Genomic DNA, 21,201 nt, shown 5'->3' on the forward strand with positions numbered 1-21,201 from the left:
ACTTCCAAACAGATTCCTTTTTACATGACAATTATCCATTAAGAACCTCTTTCCAAAAAAGATGTTAAGTGAGAATCTGCCCTAAATAAAAATCAGACACAGTATCATAATACAACAATCTGTGCTTTGGTTCTCCACTAAGACTGCACACAACTTTCAATCTCCTGGCTTAAATGTTTTCCAAGAGTAACAAACACAAAAATCCAAAATAGCAAATATGCTGAAGTGGCCAGAATAAGTACAGCAGGATATAGCATGTGTAAATGCTAATGCTAAGAAGAAAGCCTAGTTAACAGTTGGGGAAATAACTTTTAAATTAAACAGAATAACGTTTTTAAAAGGTTTCTCTTTTACTTAAATTTTGACCCAAACTGAACAAGATTTCTTCATCACACTACATAATCACGGGAGTCTATGCTTTTATCCATCTGTCTTTATCAAGAGCTTGCTTACAGATTTACTGAACAAAGGGCACATTCTTGAGTGCAGATGAAGTTACTTTCGAGGCAGAGTGGGAGAAGTGTTTTACCGCTTTTCTCTGGGACATTCTATTACAACCCAGCAGGAAATGACACAGGAGAGCAATTCGTCAGCAGCAGAGAGAAAGGTCTCGGCCTGAGATGAGGACCAGACAGTATGATTCACAGCCCAGCCTTACAAGCCTGCTCAGGAATCTCTGCTGACCACAATTAAAAATCACTTTCCCTGTGAGCACTGCACCTCCAGATTGCTGTGGATGTCTGCATCTCACAGAAGCAAGAGTCAGGACAGACCACACGAAATAAAATCTAAGCTCTTCTGATGGCCCTTATCCACTAGGCTCTGACAATCCGCTCTGCCTTGGCTTCTGCCCTCCCTTCAGCTCAGGATTTTCTCAATCATTTGTTCATTATTGCCCTTCTAAGGAGGCTGTTGGATATTTTTTGCCCAACTGCTCAAAAAATTTAATATCACAGATATACTATATTTCTGCTCTGTGCTCTGTGTATATGTGCTTTATACATAAACCATTAGATATTTTCAAGAAGCAATTTTGAATCCCAATAAGCTATTTGGGGTTGGTGTTCGGAACCTGTGCTTTAGATCAACAGTCCCCAACCTTTTTGGCTCCAGGGACTAGTTTTATGGAAGACAAGTTTTCCACAGACCAGGGTGAAGAGGATGGTCATGGCATGATTCAAGTGCATTATATTTTTTGTACACTTTATTTCTATTATTATTACATTAGCTCCACGTCTGATCATCAGGCATTGGATCCCAGAGGTTGGGGACTCCTGCTCTACATGAAATATTTGCCTGTTGAAAACCTTTGGCACCATCAACTCAAGACTCCCTGCTTTTGCTTAGAAATGTCTTTCTCTCCCAGATATTTGACTGATTCTTGTTTCCTCTTTAAAACTCAGCGCACATATCAAAGCAGCCTGGAGGGCCTCTCAAAGGAGACCTGAGGCCAGCCTAGGTCTCCTCCCAGCCCCCAGGGCATCACAGTCATGGATTCTGCACTCCTGTGTCTGTCTGTCTCCCCTACCACATGACTACCTCCCTGAGGTCAAGGATGCTGTCTCCTTCTTCTCTGTTATGGGCTGAACTGTGTCTCTCCCACTGCGCCCCCAGAATCAACCCACTGAAGCACTAACCCGCAGCACCTCAGAATGTGACTGCATTTGGACACAGGGCTACTCAAGAGGTGATAAAGGCAGAGTGAGGCTCCCAGAGGGGGCCCTAATCCAACCTGACTGGCCTCCTTATACAAATAGAAAACTTGGACACACAGAGACATCACTAGGTTCACGTAGACGAGGCCATGCAAGGACATGTAGCAGGAAGGAGGACCCCTTTCAGGGCTTTACAGTGAGTTCTTCTCTAACACCTGGAAATGAAGTGTCCAAAGAGACACATGTGCTGATGAAGCAGGAGACTTCATTGATGGGGAGCCCGGGCAGAAAGAAGGAGGGTAAGGGAACCTCGGAGAACTGCTCTGCCATGTGGCTTAGTCTTGGGTTTTATGGCGATGGGTTAGTTTCCAGGCTGTCTCTGGCCAATCACTCTGAAGGCTGTCATCTGCAAGTCCAAACACTGAAGCCTCAGGAGAAACCAAACCTGCCAGCACCTGGATCTTGAACTTCAGCCTCCAGAACCGCGAGCAACACATTTCTGTTGTTTAAGCCACCTGAAGTGTGGTATTCTATTATGGCGGCCTGAGCAAACAAATGTACTCTCTACACTCTACAAACACCAAGCCCAGATCCTGGTCGTGAATAAATATACGCTGGTTGGTTGACTGAATGAAACATGTCCTGTTCAGAGGCCCAGAGTAATCACTCCACATGATGCAAAACCACAAACTGCCTAGTCTTCGGAGGGAAACCCACGGATCTGCTCACAGAGCCCAGTTTATTGGGTCCCACACTCTCGGGCCAATTGCCCGGCAATTGCCTGTAGGCCAATGGCTAACAGAATTACAAAAGATAAAACCTTTGTCTTCAAAAGGTGAGCCTCTCAGAAACTCCAGCCCACAAAGTCTAAGTCACAAAAGGAATAAAAACGACAAATTAGAAGAATTCCCCTGAAAGACCAACAATAACAAAGACTATTGAAATGACCTCCTGAGGGAGAGAACAGAGGGAAGGTTTACAAGAAACATGGCCGACCTCAAGGAGGTTCTTGGCCAGGACTCTCAAAATGCATTTTTTTAGAAGCACTTTGACACAGTTCTGCATGTCCACAGGTGGTCAAGAAGGCGCTGGCTCACGTTCAAATAAAGCCAGTCTTGCAGGATCAGGATACGGCTTCCATAAACCCTCAGCCAATTTCTGAAAAACCCTCAAGGCTCGAGAAATCTCGTTACTAGCTAAAAAGATGATAAAATGGAAACAGCCCCCATTCAAGAGGCTGATGTCATCCGTCTCTGCAAAGAAAAGGCCAGGCTCTCCTTTGTGAGAGCCCAGGGTGACATCACCTCCCATCCGTGCCCTTCTCCCTTCCTCTGCTGCAGCTCCCAGTTGGAGGGGGTGGGGCGATTCTCCCTTGGCAAACGTCACTCTTTCACTCACAAAGCTCCTTGACCTTGTTTGTTTGCCGGATTCCATTGCCAAGTGAAAGAGGGCCCCTGGGAGGGGTGACCAGAGTGGGTGAGGGGGTGTGCGCAGCTGGCCTGGGGGGCCCTATTCACACAGCACTCAGAAAGTTCTATATTTCCTTCAGCAACCCAGACGCAGGCCTCTGGGCCGAATGCAGCCCCCAGACAATGCTGTCAGCGCTGAATACTGTGGACCGTTTAGCCAGGCAACTGTGGACATTTCTTTCTTTGCAGAGTGGGATTCTCTTTGATGGTTTGCAGAAAGGCAAGGCTCACATCTACAGTGCAGCTTTAAAGATGCGCCCACAAAGAAAGCCCAGATTGTGGGCCCATTTTCTCAGAGCAAATAGAAGATTTGTGTGGGCCACACAGAGGCACATTTTGAGAGTGGGTTTATGGATTAGTGGGCCACATGAATGACGTGCATGGGGTTCTCCTCCAGCAGCCATGGTCAGGAAATGATGCCACTGCCGATTCTGAAATCGTGATGAAGAGGGTTTGGGACTTCTCACTGCATCATTTAGGAGAGAGTGGGAGGGGAGAGAGGCCTGAAAGGAGATTTGATTCTAGTGGGAAGAGGCAGTTGCTTTGATCAGGTGAGCGAGAACAGCTTCCCAGCCAGCGTCAGCCTGGGTGTCCTGGGCTCTGGCCACTGCATCCTGATTCTGAGATGGAGATTCGAGGGGGCTGCGCTCAGACAATGACACTCGTGGACACACGTGCACGCATACACATACACGTTCAAGAATATTTCTACTGTACTTTAAAAAATTGAGACTCACTTCTAATTGTATTGTTTGGCTCTTGTACTTGTTTTGTGTTTCTTCCTCTATTCTGCATTTTGTTTTGTATTAAAATCCCACAACACACCACGCTGTTTCAGTGCTTCCAGATCCTACTCAAAACTCGTCTCTTTGAAGTCAAAGACAAATACTGCGTGATATTGCTTACATGCGGAATATAAAAAATACAACACACTGGTGAGTATAACAACAACAAAAGAGAAGCAGACTCACAGTTAGAGGAACCAAACTCCATCTAGTGTTGCCAGAACTAGAACCAAACTCTAGTGGTTACTGGTGGGGAGGGAGGGAAGGAATAGGGCAATATGGGGTAGGGGAGGGGAAGGTACCAAACTACTGGGTGGAAGATAGACTCAAAGATATATTCTACAACATGGGAAATACAGCCAATATTTTGTAATAACTGTAAATGGAAAGTAACCGTCAAAAACTGTATAAATTTTTTTAAGTTACAAGAAAAACAAAGAACTGAAAACTAACATATTATTTCAAGTGAACATGGTTAGATGTGACTCATTTTTCTTCTTTGTATGTACATGTGATACTTCAAGGTCATAACTGCTTCAATGTCCAGATAATCTCCCCCAAAAAGATGCATGCAAAGAAATTTATCTGACATCAAAAGGGTTTGCCGGAAAGAGAGGGTATGACCCCTATCTGGCCCAAGCCCCTATCAGTGGGGGACCCAAAGCAACTGCTTCACTCTCCAGCTCCCCCAGCACAGTTCTCTGTGAAACTGGACTGCAGCTGCCCTGGCCTGTGGGCCCCTCCCCCTCACCCTGCTCCCTCCCACCTCAGGGTGTTTCTTCTACTAGGAACCCTTCCCCTTCTCCTCTTTGCCTGCTTAACTCCTGCTTAGTCTTAGGTTTTAGTTCAAACGTCCCGCCCTCATACACTAGCCTCCTGTGCACGTCAAATCCCCTTTTGTGTGCTCCCGGGGCATCATCACACAGCTGATGTTATATAGATTTGTGCGTTTATTTGCTAGATGGCTACTTCTGAGAGCAGGACCCAGGCCTGTGGGCAGGAGTCACTCAGGGTCCCCAGCCCTAGCACAGCACCTGGCTCCAAACAGCTCCTTAATATCTGTGGAAGGAACACACGGATGACTAAAACTCAGACCTATGTCTTCAATTTACCAACAGTGGGTGAGAAGTGAGGGAACTGCCTCCATCAGAGACCTCCTTCCTGACCCTTGCGGTTCCTGTTGTCCCCTCTTCTTGGGCTGTCTTGAATTAAGGACCTAGTTCAGATGCAGAGTATAAACTCAGGGCTGCATAGCTACTGAATACGACAGTTAATTTTGCACAGATCTAGATCACTAATAGTTCCCCTTCTAGAAAGTTCTTCCCAAGCATAATTTATATCTAGTGGGCAACACAGAGTTAAAAAAAAAATTGTTCAGTTCTGGCCCCATCTGGCAAAATATTGCTTTACGAAATATTGCTGAACTCTGGTTCCAAGCCTAGCAAGTTTTCAGCCATTGGGAGTAAGTTTTGAAATAATAAACAGGAAAAGAGAACAGACAGAGGGTGTCTTTGACTCTCCCAAATGAAGGCAGGTTCCAAATAGACCTGGAAGAAAAAGCTTTTCCCAACGAAAACCCAAAGCTTTCAGGAGAGGATTCAGCCACGCCTAGTACGTTGACTGGAGGAACCCATGACACAGTCATCCAGTGTACCCAAAGTTATCCATTAAATCATCTTCCTTGGTGTGGTCTTAGTGATGTAGTTATGCAGTGTAGCCAATAATGACCATGAAGTCACACTCAGTGTGGCCCTGGGCTGGCATGGCTATAAGAGCCAGGAGGGAAGAGGAATCAGTTTACTGAAGAGAAGGATACTGCCAGCAAAATAAATTACTGCTCCTAAAATTGTCCATTCTAGCTGCATGGCAGAATTCCTTAGGGAGCTTTTTATAATTAAGGATAGTCAAGGTCCCACTGCAGATCAATGGAATCCCATCTCTGCATGTTGGAACCCATGCACTGGTACTCAGGAAAACTTCCAGGTAATTCCAATGCCATGTATCTCGGGCTGAGGACCATGTCCCTAGTCCCTAAGCCTTGTGATTGGCATTTCTTACTTTCCACTTTCTGTCTCAGTGTCGGAAGGATAAGAGCTGGGGCCCCAGTGAGGAAGAACCTCATTGCTTCAGAGACTGCTTCAGAGATTAAAGAAGAGAAAACTGTTCAAGTGTGGTCTACAGAGATATCCCATCAGCATTACCTAGGAACTTCTCAGAACTACAGATTCATGGGCCTTACCTCACTGCGTACATCAGAATCTGCTTCTTAGCAAGATCTCCAATGATGCATATCCACAAGGAAGTTTGAAAAACACTGTTCTGGAAAATACCCCTTACCCTTGAAAATCTGGGTCATGTTCCAAGATTTTCCTATTTCTTCTAGGTCTTTCCACACTGTCTCTAGCTCCCTTTGAATCAGACATTTGAGTCACCCTATTTCTGAATCACAGAATACTAAAGATGGGCTGTATCACAAAGATGAATCAATTCAGGCCCTTCATTTAATAGATCAAAAAAATTGACATTCCAAGGTTAAATCTTGATGAAGAGGACAATGCAGAACTTTCACGAGCTTAATTATCACAGTCCATGTGCTTGGGAATTCATAATCTATATTTCAATTATACTGTGGCTTACCATCAGATATTTTTAAATACTGACCCGTGTGTGTTTGTGTTTTAGTCACTCAGTCGTGTCTGAATCTTTGCAATCCCATGGACTGTAACCCACCAGGCTCCTCTCTTCATGGAATTCTCTGGCAAGAATAGTGGAGTGGGTTGGCATTCCCTTCTGCAGGGTATCTTCCTGACCCAGGGGTCAAACCTGGGACTCCTGCATTGCAGGCAAATTCTTTATCACCTGAGCCACTAGGGAAGCCCCAAAACTCCCATATTTGTCTCAATCTCCAGTTCACAATAACAGAACACCTTACACTCTTGAGTATATAATAGGGATCTTCAGTTGTGTGTGAAATGGTTTAGACCTAATATAAGCAGAAGATATTACGAAGAGGTGGCAAGAATACACAGAAGAACTATAAAAACTATATAAAAAAGATCTTCATGACCCAGATAACCACAGTGGTGTGACCACTCACCTAGAACTGGACATCCTGGAATGCAAAGTCAAGTGGGCCTTCCAAAGCATCACTACAAACAAAGCTAGTGGAGGTGATGGAATTCCAGTTGATCTATTTCAAATCCTAAAAGATGATGCCGTTAAAGTGCTGCACTTGATATGCCAGCAACTTTGGAAAACTCAGCAGTGGCCACAGGACAGGAAAAGGTCAGTTTTCATTCCAATCCCAAAGAAAGGCAATGCCAAAGAACACTCAAACTACCGCACAATTGCACTCATCTCACACACTAGCAACTGCTACTGCTGCTGCTAAGTCGTTTCAGTCGTATCCGACTCTGTGCGACCCCAAAGACAGCAGCCCACCGGGCTCCCCTGTCCCTGGGATTCTCCAGGCAAGAACACTGGAATGGGTTGCCATTTCCTTCTCCAATGCGTGGAAGTGAAAAGTGAAAATGAAGTTGCTCAGTCATGTCCGACTCACCGACCCCATGGACTGCAGCCTACCAGGCTCCTCTGTCCATGGGATTTTCCAGGCAAGAGTACTGGAGTGGGGTGCCATTTCCCTCTCCAATGCATAAAAGTGAAAAGTGAAAGTGAAGTCACTCAGTCGTGTCCGACTCTTAGCGACCCCATGGACTGTAGCCCACCAGGCTCCTCCATCCATGGGATTTTCCAGGCGAGAGTACCAGAGTGGGGTGCCATTGCCTTCTCCGACACACTAGCAAAGTAATACTCAAAATTCTCCAAGCAAGGCTTCAACAGTATGTGAACTATGAACTTCCAGATGGTCAAGTTGGATTTAGAAAAGGCATAGGAACCAGAGATCAAATTGCCAACATCTGTTGGGTGATCGAAAAAGCAAGAGAGTTCCAGAAAAACATTTACTTCTGCTTTATGGACTATGCCAAAGCCTTTGCCTGTGTGGATCACAACAAACTGTGGAAAATTCTTAAAGAGATGGGATACCAGACCACCTTAACTGCCTCCTGAGAAATCTGTACGCCGGTCAAGAAGCAATAGTTAGAACCAGATGTGGAACAACGGACTGGTTCCAAATTGGAAAAGGAGTATGTTAAGGCTTATACTGTCACCTTGCTTATTTAACTTACTCCCTACTGGTGTCTCAGACTATAAAGCATCTGCCTGCAATGCAGGAGACCTAGGTTCGATCCCTGGGTCAGGAAGATCCCCTGGAGAAATAAATGGCAACCCATTCCAGTACTCTTGCCTGGAAAATCCCATGGACAGAGGAGCCTGGTAGGTGACAGTCCATGGGGTCCCAAAGGGACATGACTGAGTGACTTTACTTTCTTTCTTTAACTTATATTCAGAGTACATCATGCAAAATGCTGGGCTGGATAAAGCACAAGCTGGAATCAGGATAGCCAGGAGAAACATCAGTAACCTCAAATATGCAGATGATACCATCCTTACGGCAGAAGGCAAAGAACTAAAGAGCCTCTTGATGAAAATGAAGAGGAGAGTGAAAATATTGGCTTAAAACTCAACATTCAAAAAGCTAAGATCATGGCATCCGGTCCCATCACCTCATGGCAAATAGATGGGGGAACAATGGAAACAGTGACAGACTTTCTTAGGCTCCAAAATCACTGTAGATGGTGACTGCAGCCATGAAATTAAAAGATGCTTGCTCCTTGGAGGAAAAGCTATGACCAACCTAGACATCATATTAAAAAGCAGAGACATTACTTTGCCAACAAAGGTTCGTCTAGTCAAAGCTCTGGTTTTTGCAGTAGTCATGTATGGATGTGAGAATTACACTCTAAATAAAGCTGAGCTCAAAAGAATTGATGCTTTTGAACTGTGGTGTTGGAGAAGACTCTTGAGAGTCCCTTGGACTGCGAGGAGATCCAACCAGTCAATCCTAAAGGAAATCAGTCCTGAATATTCATTGGAAGGACTGATGCTGAAACTTAAACTCCAATACTTTGACCACATGATACTAAGAACCGACACACTATAAAAGACCCTGCTGCTTGGAAAGATTGAAGGCAGAAGGAGAAGGGGATGACAGAGGATGAGATGGTTGGGTGGTATCACCGACTTAATGGACATGAGTTTGAGCAAGCTCTGGGAGTTGGTGATGGACAGAGAAGCTTGGTGTGCTGCAGTCCACGGGGTTGCAGAGTCGGACACGAATGAGCGACTGAACTGAACTGAACTGAGTGTTGTGGAGCATGTAATTAATACTCCATGATGTTAAAAACCCTCAATACACCTCTGGGTGCTCTCACTCTGGCTCGCCCTGTTTATGACAGTGGGACCACAGCTCAGGATGTCTGTGTGTGATCCCCAGTGTAACACGGCCACTCCCCTTCTCTCTCAGATTGATTGAATCATACAAGGAAGCCCTTTGCCCTTGGCTGAGAACTGCTCATGAAATATTCACAAGGGCTACATTTTCAGGTCTGGGTCTCTCTAGGACAGTGATTCTCCAATGTACTCACCAGGGACACTAGTTAAGACACAGACTATTGGGTTTCCCTCATAGTCTGTTATTTGGCATCTCCCGGATGGGGCCCAAGAGTCTGCATTTCTCACAGATTTTACAGGACACTGTCTTGGGGGACCACATTCTGAGAAGCACTGCCCTGGTGCCCTCTCCCTCTTCACTGGGTCACATGAGGTTAGTCTACAAGTTTCAGAACTTGTGTCTCAAACAAATTTGCTTCTTCACAGGAGTGATGATGCCTGCCAGCTTGCAGAGCTGCCAGCTTGCAGAAGCCTCTCAGGTACCCTCCTCGAGTGCATGGCCTGCCCTTGGCTTAGTGCATCAGTGGCTCAGGCTTTCTGCTCGGTCCCCTCACAGCCCAATCCTCCCCCTCACCCACCTACTCTCTCTGACTCACTCCTTCCTTTCTTTCTCTGTCACTCCTTCTCTGATCAGTCTCAAGGTGAGTCTTAAATCTCATTCTGTTGCACTCTCCTGAGAGACTCCATCGCACCTTGTGGTCTGCTTGCCACAACCAGCTTCAAGTCTTCAGCCCTTGGAACTTCCTGATGCTCCTTCCTTCTCATAAGTGAGTTACTGCTGCACCTCCTAAAGCAGATACCCAATCCTGTCCACTTGGACTTCACTTCCTGTCTTAACTGCAAGAGGATTCCATTCTCCGAGAGCCATCAACGTCTGAGTAAACTTTCTAAAGCCTGGCACCATTAGTGTTCCTCTTTTGGTGGATGGAATTGTTTTCAAACGTAGAATTGAAAAGGGAAAGATTCTTGGTCAAAGAGCAACTACCAAATAAGACTGAGATCAGCCAGGGGGTAGGGGGGAGCTTACCTTGGATGAACCACTGCATCTGAAATCCTTTCTCATGGTGACTGACTCCATCCGTATAAAACAGCACATGAAACTTGGAGCCTGTGGTGCTCCCCGAAGGTGGAATGTCTGTTCCACAGAAGCGCCCCATCCGCTGTGGGCCATCATAGAGCTGAAATCAGAGGGAGAAAACACCAGCATGAAGAGCAAGGTCCACGCATGCAGCTAAAGCTGTTTCTTGGTTCAAAAGTTAAGGGCAAATCTACTGAGGGGGGCTGAGTCCAGGAATTAAACATAGATAATTATATGCAGAGAGAGGTCCCTCCAAGGTATAATCCAGGCACAGAAGACGGAAATGCTGGCCTGGATGAGAAGCGTTCACATATGAATCACATGTAAGAGATGCTAGATGAATAACAGTATTACAACTGTAACTTTTAAAAATAAATACTAACTATAAACAATCAGGCAGTTTAGAAAGCTCTGAAAGGAAAATACAAAAATTAATCCCACTGAAAGCGAACCATTGTTAATATTTTGTTAATACCAGAAGCTTCTCTTACCAACATTTTTTTCATTTGTATATATACATGTACATCTATGTGCAAGGAAATGTGTGAATATGTGTGTAGCAATTTGGGCTACACATTTGTGTTCCCCGTTCTTCACTAAGGTTGTCACTAAGTAGGCTATGTAACCATTTTTAAGAGTGGCATAACATACTGTTAATATGTTGTATTTACAATTCTGCTATGTTCACTTAGTTAGTGCTACTTGCTCAGTCGTGTCCAACTCTTTGCAACCCCATGGACTTCAGCCTACCAGGCTCCTCTGCCCATGGGATTTCCCCGGCAAGAATACTGGAGTGGGTTGCCATTTTCTTCTCCAACTGTTCACTTAAGATATTTCCAATTTGAGGGCAAATAAATATAAATCTTTGTTTGATAGTTTAAGTGTCTTTTAGGAAACATTCCTCTAAAGGGAGTGAATCAAAAGAACAGAATCTTCCATGGCTCTAGATATGTATTATTAAATTTCTTACCAGAAATTTTACACAAATTTATTCCCCCACCAGAAGTTTATGGAAATATTTCTTGCAGTGCAACTTTGGCAATTTTGACTAAAATTATTATTAAAACTGGGGCTAATAGTGTAAATTTTTTTTCTGTTTGTAGTCGTCTGAATTTGTTACTTGGGATTGGAACTTTTTTCATGGTTCTTGTGCGTTTCTTTTTCTTCTTTTGGGACTTTCCTGCTGGGGTCTTTGCCCATTTTCCCCCTCAGGTATTTATGTACCCTGCTGTGTGCACTGTATCTGCTTGATTTCATTAGACACATCTCCAAACTAAAACAAAAACAAAAAGTTTATGCCATCTCTCTTTCTTCAATCAGAAAAAATAGCGATAATCCAGGAAGATTTGCTTCCTTAGGACTCAGAACTTTGTATTTTCTTTTCATTCCCTAGTGTCCACATTAAACACTTTGTTCCGCTTACCCTTGGGATGTGCTGCCTGTTATAATAAAAAGGAAAATGTCTGATCATGGGTTTCCTTTATTCTTCCCTTGGAGAGTACATACATGTGCATGTACATGTGAGTGTATATGTATGTCTTTGTATGTAAATGTATCATCTGGATTCAACAAATTCCAAACTGACAAAATTATTTTTATTAGCTGAAATGTTATGATAGAAAATACCATTTGAAACATACTGACTCGAGCGTAGAAAACTTCATAATCAAATTCTACAAATCCCCTCCATGGAGCCTTCCCTAATCCCTGTAGACAGTCATAAATGAGCTTTCCTTTGAAATCCCCAAGTTTTTCATTTGTGCTTCTTTGTGAAAATAGTCACATTCTGGTGACAGAGATGTGTGCCTTTCTCTCCCACTGAATTCAAGTTTCCTTAGATCCCAGACCACCTTTCAAATCCCCTCAAAGCCCAGCATAGGGCTTTGTCCAGGGTAGATTCCCGATATAGCTTCAGTGAAGAACTGCAACCACTTCCCCCACAGCTGCACACACTCACTCACTCACCCTCAGGTACTAAACCTAAGCATTTTATACAAACGATAAAGATGGGGTTTATTTTATAGTCTTATCCCTTCATCTTCCTTTTAATTTTTTAAATACTGCTGCTTTGAATATGTGTATTTATGATCAAGCTTCTAAGGTTGTAGATGATTGACAGAAATCACAAAGAAGGGGTAGAAATGAGAGAAGGAATAAAAAGAAGAGGAAACAAAAAAAGCCCTTCACTTCCCATCTGGACCCTACCGTCCACTGCAGGAGGTGGAGGTAGGGAAGGCATCTGGGCTGCAATCTGTTTACTCCTAAACTACTGCTTCACTGTAGGCTGCTTATTTCAGCCACAGAGTTCTTTTATTAAACCTAGTGTATGAATTCCAATTCAAAACTAATTAATACAAAAATAAACAGACTGTTTCCAAGCCGAGGCATAATAAGCCAGAAAACACTCCACTGTTCTCCACTCCAAAAGGCTCATTTTGAACTTTGGGTTTTAGTGCAGTGACCAAAACTTTAATTACTTTATCTTTATCCAGCAAAACGAGGTAAGATTTCTCTAGGACCACAGTCGCCCTGAACTTCATGGATCTTCTGAAACACTAGGTAGTGACATCGTTAGGAACCGTATTTGAGATTCTTCAAGGTCAGAATCAGTGTAGAGTTTTTGCCTCCCAGCTCGGCAAGGTTAAGAAATGTGACATTTTCACATGACTTGAAGGGGATTTTTTTTTTTTCTTCCTTCCGGATGGGATTACTCCATTGAAGGAGAGCCCCTGAATCCCAGTGGTTCTTAAATAACACATTGTGAATGGAATAGGGGGGTGGGGGCAAAGGGAGGGGGTTTGAGAGAAACAGTGATGAATAACAATTAGTTTCTTTTTGCCTTTGGAGGGGAGAGACTGATACATCAAAACAAGCATCAAATAGACATTGATGGAAATGCTTAAATATAATGTCAAATAAATTAATTAGTGTAGAACAAAATCTCTCTAGAAAAAAAATCCCATATCCCTAATTTTACATCCTTCTAAGGTTTACACTTAATTAAATCAGAGACTTTTTATTTACCCTCACACAGATGGCTAACGTCACCTCAACAATTCATTCCCGCGTAAATGTACCACACAAAAAGGAACAGTCATTTCTCAAAGTACACAAATACCGGTTACCATGGTGACCAGTTGGTGCCTGCTGCTCCTGATTTTGTTTTCAGAGCAGAATCTTAACCACAGGACATTCCAGCTGTGACTCATTGGGACTATTGGCCAGCACGCGGCTTGGTCCCGAGAAGGGCACCAGCTCCCCTGCTTTTAGAAAGCTTCAAGATTTACTCCTTCTGAACAGTATTTGAGGTTGGACTTGAGTCCATAGAAAGAAAAATCGTAGAAATTAAGAAGTGAAAGATTGACATTCTTACTTTGAATTTGAAGATCAAATTTGTACTACTGTTTAAAGGTTTGGGTTTTTTTTTTTAATACTTAAAATGCTGCTCAGGTTTTCAAGTTGCCATTTAATGTATCTCCACATGTGGATCACTGTATGTACAAAACCTCTTGTGTAGAATCTTATCAGCTGTTCTCTTAAGGAGAAGATTCATTTAGGATTTTTGTGTTTTAGATCTTCCACCCTTCACACCACCCTGAAATATCTCAACCACTCTTAAGACACTCAAAGAGGAAGGAAATCTCTTGCCTAAGCCACATTTACCAATTTCTATCTACTTCCTTTGCGTGGGTTTGATAATTTGGTACTTGCATGGCTGAGGAGACGATTAGAGATTTCAGACTATGATTGCAACATAAAATGATCTGTGGACTCCAAAATAGTATGGACCCATGCATACAAATGGAAGACAGAAAACCAAAGACTCACCACTGACAGAGTGAGATTTGTAAGATTAAGGTTTCTGTAGGTACTTTATGAATCACTGGCAAGTCTGGAGGAATGTCAGCTAGTGTCATCTGCTTCCTCGGTGTGAATCAACCTTATGAACTGCAAGATGCTCAGGACAGAAATGTAGTTTTCAAGCACGGCTTGTTTGCTAAATTCTTTGATGATTTTGAAAATTTGTGATCCTAATGAATGAAATTATAACTAACTCCTATCTCAGCTTGGGATGTATAGACAGACTTCTATTCTAAACTCATTTTAGAATGACAGTGAATTACACCTAAAACTCAACCCTTTCTATCGTAGAGGTGAAGTGAAGTGTTAGTTGCTCCGTCATGTTCGACTCTTTATGACCCCATGGATGGTAGCCTGTCAGGCTCCTCTGTCCATGGGATGCTCCAGGCAAGAATACTGGAGTGGGTAGCCATTCCCGTGTTCAGGGGATCTTCCCAACCCAGGGATCAAACCCGGGTCTCCTGCATTGCAGGCAGATTCTTTACCGCTGAGCCATCAAGGAAGCCCTCTCTATTATAGACTGGCAGCTAGTTCATACTTTTCTAAGTACTGTTTTTCTTATTTACTTGAAATTTTTCTGGAAGAAAATAATATTTATAGTGGAGGGTTAATTTTAAGAATAATTAAATATAACTCATACAAAGAAATCAAATCAAGAGCTTTTTGGGGAAGATATTGTTAAAATATGCAAACATTTCTGGAAAAAAAATTTGGTCCATTTCCTATTACAAATCTTTAAAAACTCCAAAAGAACTTTATTCTTTAGAGTTTAGCATGTAGGTAAAATAATTCATCTGCTGTGAGGGAGAACTCTAGGTATAGTAGAGAGTTCCTAATATTTTTAGAGAAGAAAACTTCTGGTCAATGTAAAGGAGATAGTTACATTTCTGAGAATTACACTCCATGAGTCCATAGCGTGGCTTTTGAGAGTCAAGGTCACTAGGAGAAGATTATGTTTCAGCTGAGAGCAGGACAGTGATTGCACTGTAGGAACACATTCGCATGCACAACAGAGGACAGAATGGTATGGACCCAGCGGAAGCAGAAGGTATTGAGAAGAGGCGGTCAGGATACACAGGGAAGCCTGGCGGGTTGCAGTCCATGGAGCTGCAAAGTCGGACATGACTGAGAGACTGAACTGAACTGAATATGTCCAGTGTTGGCCTCTAGATTCAAAGTCCAGTCTAGCTCTTAAAATTCACTTAGAACATAAACTTGCGGAAATTACTTAACCTCCATAAGCTAAGAGTTCTTTGCAAACTTGGCCTCTTAATGGTACTTGTCTCATAGGGCTGTTGTGGTTAGCATACCAAAAAAAACATATAATAGGTTGGTTGTGAGTCCTGGCATATGCACTCAAATGTTATTCTAACTCTTGGTCAGTGGCAAAGGGAACCAACATTGCTTCTAAAGAAACTCTACTGGAAATAACTTTGACAGAAAATAATATGATGGGTAAAAAGAGCTTGAACTGACTCATGTAAAATATTTCTCAGAAATCGTCCCTGGCAGACCAGACAGGGAAGCAAGAAATCAATGAATCACTTGGGAGGAGATGGAGGCCCATGGCCGGCAGGGTGTTGCTATGACAACCTGGTTTGTGTGGAGACTGAGGCCATCCCTGCCATGTGGGGTGCAGAGCTCAGCGCAGATCATACAGTGGGGGAGTCTGAAAGCATGGAGTGTGTGGGTGGAGGAAGGTGGTGAATCATCACAGGTCTGGTGGTGAAGAGGACATTGGGCAATCTGTCAAGTCTGCCCTGGTGACAGATCAGGGAGAAACCACTGGATAGCAAAATACATGTGTTTTTTTCCTGTTGCAGCCTCCACCCCACTTTCCGCCTGGCCAGCCTGCAGCTCCGGCTGCTTGGCCACTGGAGCTCCTGAGAGGACCAGGAACTGCCGAATTCTTGGTGCACCTCTTCAGATTTTCCCCACCCCAACATCAACTGTACCAGGAACTATGGGAGCTGCTTTGTTAAAACAGTTACTGAGAACACTGTTGCCCAAGTTTACACGCAAATCTCCTGGCTTAGAACTTTCAGAGTTTACTTTAAATCTGAAAGGCTTTGAGAAGTTCTTGTAAGAACAGAAGAAACTGCCAAGCAAGATTCATCTAGAAGGGTAAAAAGCCCCCAGTGTGGATGACAAGAGCCTGGGCAGGGAGGGACTGCAGTGGGGAGGTGTGGTAAACATGCAATCCGATCGTGGAAGATAAATTAGACAAATGTTTAAATCAACATGCATAAGCAGAGCACTGCTGGCTCTGTGACACCCCAGGGGGTGGGGGGGTGAGGGGGTGAAGGTTCCAGGATGGGACACAAGGGTGGGCACAGTGCAGTAGGTACAGAGGCACATCTTGCCCACCCCCTACTCCCCCCTTCCCACCAGGCACAGGAAAAGCCATTGCCATGTGCTGCAGGGTGGGGCAGGAAGCATGAGGTACCGGTCTAAAATTAAACAATGACTCACAACCCTGAGCTTTGTATGAGACCAAGAAACTCACTGAAAGCCCACATTTGGAATTATTTTGTGTCGCTCTGAATTAAAGGTTGGATTCCAATACAGACCATACAGTCACGATCCATGTGGTGGCTAGCTGCTGTCCTCTCTTAATAGTGCATGGATATTTATTTCTGCTTGCTATATATTACTTATTTTAGACGCCACCAAGGCTGATTTGGGTTGGTTTGTTTGCTTGTTTTTTTAATCATTGTTTAATCATGGATTATGCAAAAGTTTAACTACAAAGACATTTTATCTCAGCACTGTTTATAATAGTGGACATATGCAAAGATTCTAAGTGTTTCTCAAGGAGAATGGGTAGTTGAATTGTGATGAGGAAACATTTGATGTTGCAAATGATGTGGTGTAATAAATCACAAGGAGAAACATTTGTAAGCTACTGTTACATGTTTAAAAAGTCATTAAAGAATAATAGTAGAGAACTTACGATGGAGGGGGGAAGAATGCGGGAAGGGATAATTAAGGAGTTTGGGATCAACATGTACACACTGCTGTATTTAAAATGGATAACCCACTGCATTGCACAGGGCACTCTAGTCCCTTTGCTGTCCACCTGAAACTATCACAACGTTGTTAATCAGCTGGATTCCAATAGGAAATAAAAAGTTTTAAAAATGCAAAAAAAGAGAATGGTACATACAAAATGATCCTCCTTGAATATTAAAATAAAATAGGGAGGGACTTTAGTAAGTAAATGTCACCAAATATTATCAGTAGTGATATAATTTGTGCTATTTTTATTTTATCTAGGTTTTTCTGTATTTTCCACATTGTCTGCAATGACTGTATTCCTATGTGACCAGATAAGTTTATTTTTTAAAGTATTATCTCTGGGACCCTATTGACATGGCAAGGTAGATATGTATTGGTAATATTTTTCCAGGCTCAGAATTTCATACCCTTTTAGGTTCTCAGATACCCAGCTGGTCTACTAAAAATATTGTACTGTCTGTCTCCATAATCTTTTTCATGTATTTCAAGACTATCCCTGAAAATTAGCCCATTAAAATGTTATTATATAAGGTAATCTTCAGCATTAATTTAAAACCATATTTTGTCCCTAATGCTTCCTTTTTAAAATCATAACTAGGCTTTTATTATTAATTAGACTAATTCTGTATTTTAAAAAAGCATCCTTTCAGTTGTCCAGGGACTAAAGAGCTCTTACTAACATAAATTTTGATAGTCACTGATGGACCAATAAGCACCTAATTCCCTCCATAGTGGGAAGTGAAATGCTTTGGAAGTCAAGCAGTTTCTCCCTAGTGTGTACAATGAACATTTAGTTCCATGAACCACAGCCTTTCCTCTGCCAACTATACTATTGTGAAGCATTCAACATTTAAAAAAATTATTCTGCCTCCTAAGAGCCTCACCATCTGCTACAGATGGACTCAGAAACAGGAAGATAACCATAACGCAACATGAAACCATAGAAGCAGGAGCTGGAAGGACCCAGAGCACAGCCACACACTCTGTTCCCATTGAGGGAGGGCGAGAAAAGAAAGCTTGTTCAATAAGTAAGAAAGCTTGTTCAATAAATAAGTCCATGTAAGAACTGAAGGGTAAAGACGTCACTTTTGGACTCGCTTAGTGGTACAATAGTTAAGGGGCTTCCCAGGTAGCTTAGCTGGTAAACAATCTGCCTGTAATGCAGGAGACTCGGGTTCTATTCCTGGGTCGAGAAGACCCCCTGGAGAGGGGGTAGGCTACCACTCCAGTCTTCTTGGGTTTCCCTGGTGACTCAGATGGCAAAGAATCCACCTGCAATGCGGGAGACCTGGGTTTGATTCCTGAGTTGGGAATATGCCCTGGAGAAGGGAAAGGCAACCCATTCCAGTATTCTGGCCTGGAGAATCCCATGGACAGAGGAGCCTGGTGGGCTACAGTCCATGGGGTCACAAAGAGTCAGACACGACTGAGCGACTAAGCACCGCACAGCAGCACAGTAGTTAAGAATCCGCCTGCCAATGCAGGGGACACTTGATCCCTGGCCTGGGACGATCCCACAGGCATGGAGCAACAAAGCCCATACGCTGCAACTACCGAGCCTGTGCACCTAGAGCCGGTGCTCTGCAGCTGAAGCCACCGCAGTGCGAAGCCCACGGACTACAAAGGCAAGCAGCCCCTGCTGGCCACAAATAGAGAGCCTGCTTTCAGCAACAGAGACCCAGCACAGCCATAAATAAATAATTTTTTAAAAATATGCCATTTTTGACAAAATTCTGAAATGTTGCAGGTGGAAATTGTTCCCATTGTAAAAAGTAGTCAATCAGCGTAATTAATCAAAATTCACAGCAACTTCTAACTTTTGGATTCAGCCTTCTGATCGACACCTTCGCCTTCATGCCATGTGCCTGTTGGATGGTAGACGGGGCCTTACATGCATGCACTTGATGCCTGTGGTCTGAGGAGCAAAGTAAGCTGAGGACCACCAGGAAAGGAAGTGTGCAAAGAGCACTTTCAAGTTTTGAGCATCTAATGGCATTTTCACTGGCTTCCAGGTAGTGTGGAAATTATTGGTAGGGCTGATTATTATTTATCCTGATCCTGTCCTTCGTGTTTGAGAGGATATTGAGAGGGAAAACACAATTTCTTTTGAACCTGAGAGCAAAGGCTGTCTTTTGAAGTCTAGTGTGTTTGCCTCATTAACAGCAGCAAATTAATACAATTACATGAAAACTCTTCCTTGTTAGGGATGGTGAGAAATGATCAGCATTTTTTAAGGAAAGGGATTTTGGTCATACTGAGATAAACATCTCTTCTTTTAAATTTTGTAATTTAAAAAATCACATTTTACTTGGGCAACTGTGGAGTCTTCAAAGTCTTCTAAAATGCTTCTTATTATAATTAATGACACTACAAAGTATTTGGCTTAATTAACCAATGGATATGCTTCATTCTAAACTCCTTTGAATCCAGATCCTGCTCTGTCCAATACTAGATTCATATCCGGTAGAGAGGCCTCAACTGAATCATTTGGCACACTGTTTTCACTTTTTATGTGTGGTTTTGAATAGCGGTTGTCCTTAGAATTGAAATAGCTTATCTCTGAATTCTAAGCAACATGCCAGCCATCCTAGAAGCAGACTTCCTCTAACAGACAGTTCCAGGAAGCATGACTCATCTGTCCAGGAAGTGTTTAAGGAGGTGCCACGATAATAGTCAGTGCAGACCCACTGCTGCTACCACGTCCCATCTCCTCCACTTCTCTGCTTTTCTTTGACCAGCAAAGGGGATTTTAACTACTTCACTCTTAGATTCAGATAACGCCCAATCCCTGTGGCTTTGGGAGGAAATCTGAGAGGCCAGAGAAGGGAAGCCCTGCTTTCAACACAGGGCCAATCTAAGCTAGTCACATTGGGAAGGCTGTTTTGGAAACTGTAGCTTTTCATTTACTGCAAAATGTTTTAGAACAACAAATTATCATAAAATTGTATTTATGTTAAAAAATAATAAATAATATTTATTAGCACTTACTCTGTGCTGAGTATCATTCTAAGCCCTTTCCATGTATTATCTAATTTTTTTTGGTGCTCAGTCACTTCAGTCATGTCTGACTCTCTGCAACTATGGACTATAGCCCTCCAGACTCCTCTGTCCATGGGATTCTCCAGACAAGAATACTGGAGTGGGTTACCATGCCCTCCTCCAGGGAATCTTCCCAAACCAGGAATCAAACCCATATCTCTGATATCTCCTGCATTGCAGGCAGCTTCTTTACCCACTGAGCCAAACTTCATTAAAAAAAATTTTTTTTAACTCTTCTAGTTAAGTTTCCAAGCTTATTAAATGAGAGAATTGAGAAGTGATCATTGTCTAAGGCCACATGATTTTTAAATTTTATTCATTTGTGGCTGTGCTAGATCTTGGTTGCTGCTCGCAGGCTTCGCTAGTTGTGGTAGGAGGGGCTGCTCTCCAGTTATGAGCTCAGGGGCCTCACTGCGGTGGCTCTTGTTCTGCAGCATGGGTTGTAGGTACGCATGCTCAGTAGTGGTGGCAAATTGGCTTTAGTTGCTCTGAGGCATGTAGGATTTTCCAGGACAAGGGATCGAACCTGTGTCCCCTGCATCAGCAGGCAGATTCTCATCCACTGGACCACCAGGGAAGCCCCATGTATTACCTACTTTAAAATTCCAGAAGCCCTATTATGCAGATAGTATTGTTATCTCCATTTTAGAGCTCTGGAAACTGAGGCATAGAGAAGTAATTCAACATTTTGAAAGGCATCAACAACTCAAGAATTGCTCTTGTTTCCTTCACTGGAAATTAGTTTTAAAAATAAGAATTGTTAAATTAAAAAAAAAAAAAAACAGCAAAGTCCTTATTCTCTGTGATAACAGAGAGTAACAAAAATAATTTTTTAAGTTACAGTGCTAACACCCAAAACTCCTGTTAGTCAATGGAATTGACATTTCTTTATTATATTTCTTAATAGAGCTTGGAGTGAAATAAGTGGACCAAAATGTTGGCTT

The 21,201-nt window shown here is 43.0% G+C and overlaps 1 protein-coding gene across 1 annotated transcript in view; it reads right to left on the bottom strand.

Annotated features, from left to right (window-relative positions):
- The window catches only part of CUBN (cubilin), a 259,194-nt gene that overhangs the window by 155,294 nt on the left and 82,699 nt on the right, over positions 1-21,201 (bottom strand). Inside the window, exon 28 of the mRNA NM_001192575.1 lies at positions 10,289-10,439. Coding sequence (NP_001179504.1) covers positions 10,289-10,439 — 151 coding nt within the window. The remainder of the gene's footprint in view (positions 1-10,288; positions 10,440-21,201) is intronic.

Source organism: Bos taurus, chromosome 13, assembly GCF_002263795.3.
Source record: "Bos taurus isolate L1 Dominette 01449 registration number 42190680 breed Hereford chromosome 13, ARS-UCD2.0, whole genome shotgun sequence".
Taxonomy (NCBI): Eukaryota; Metazoa; Chordata; class Mammalia; order Artiodactyla; family Bovidae; genus Bos; species Bos taurus.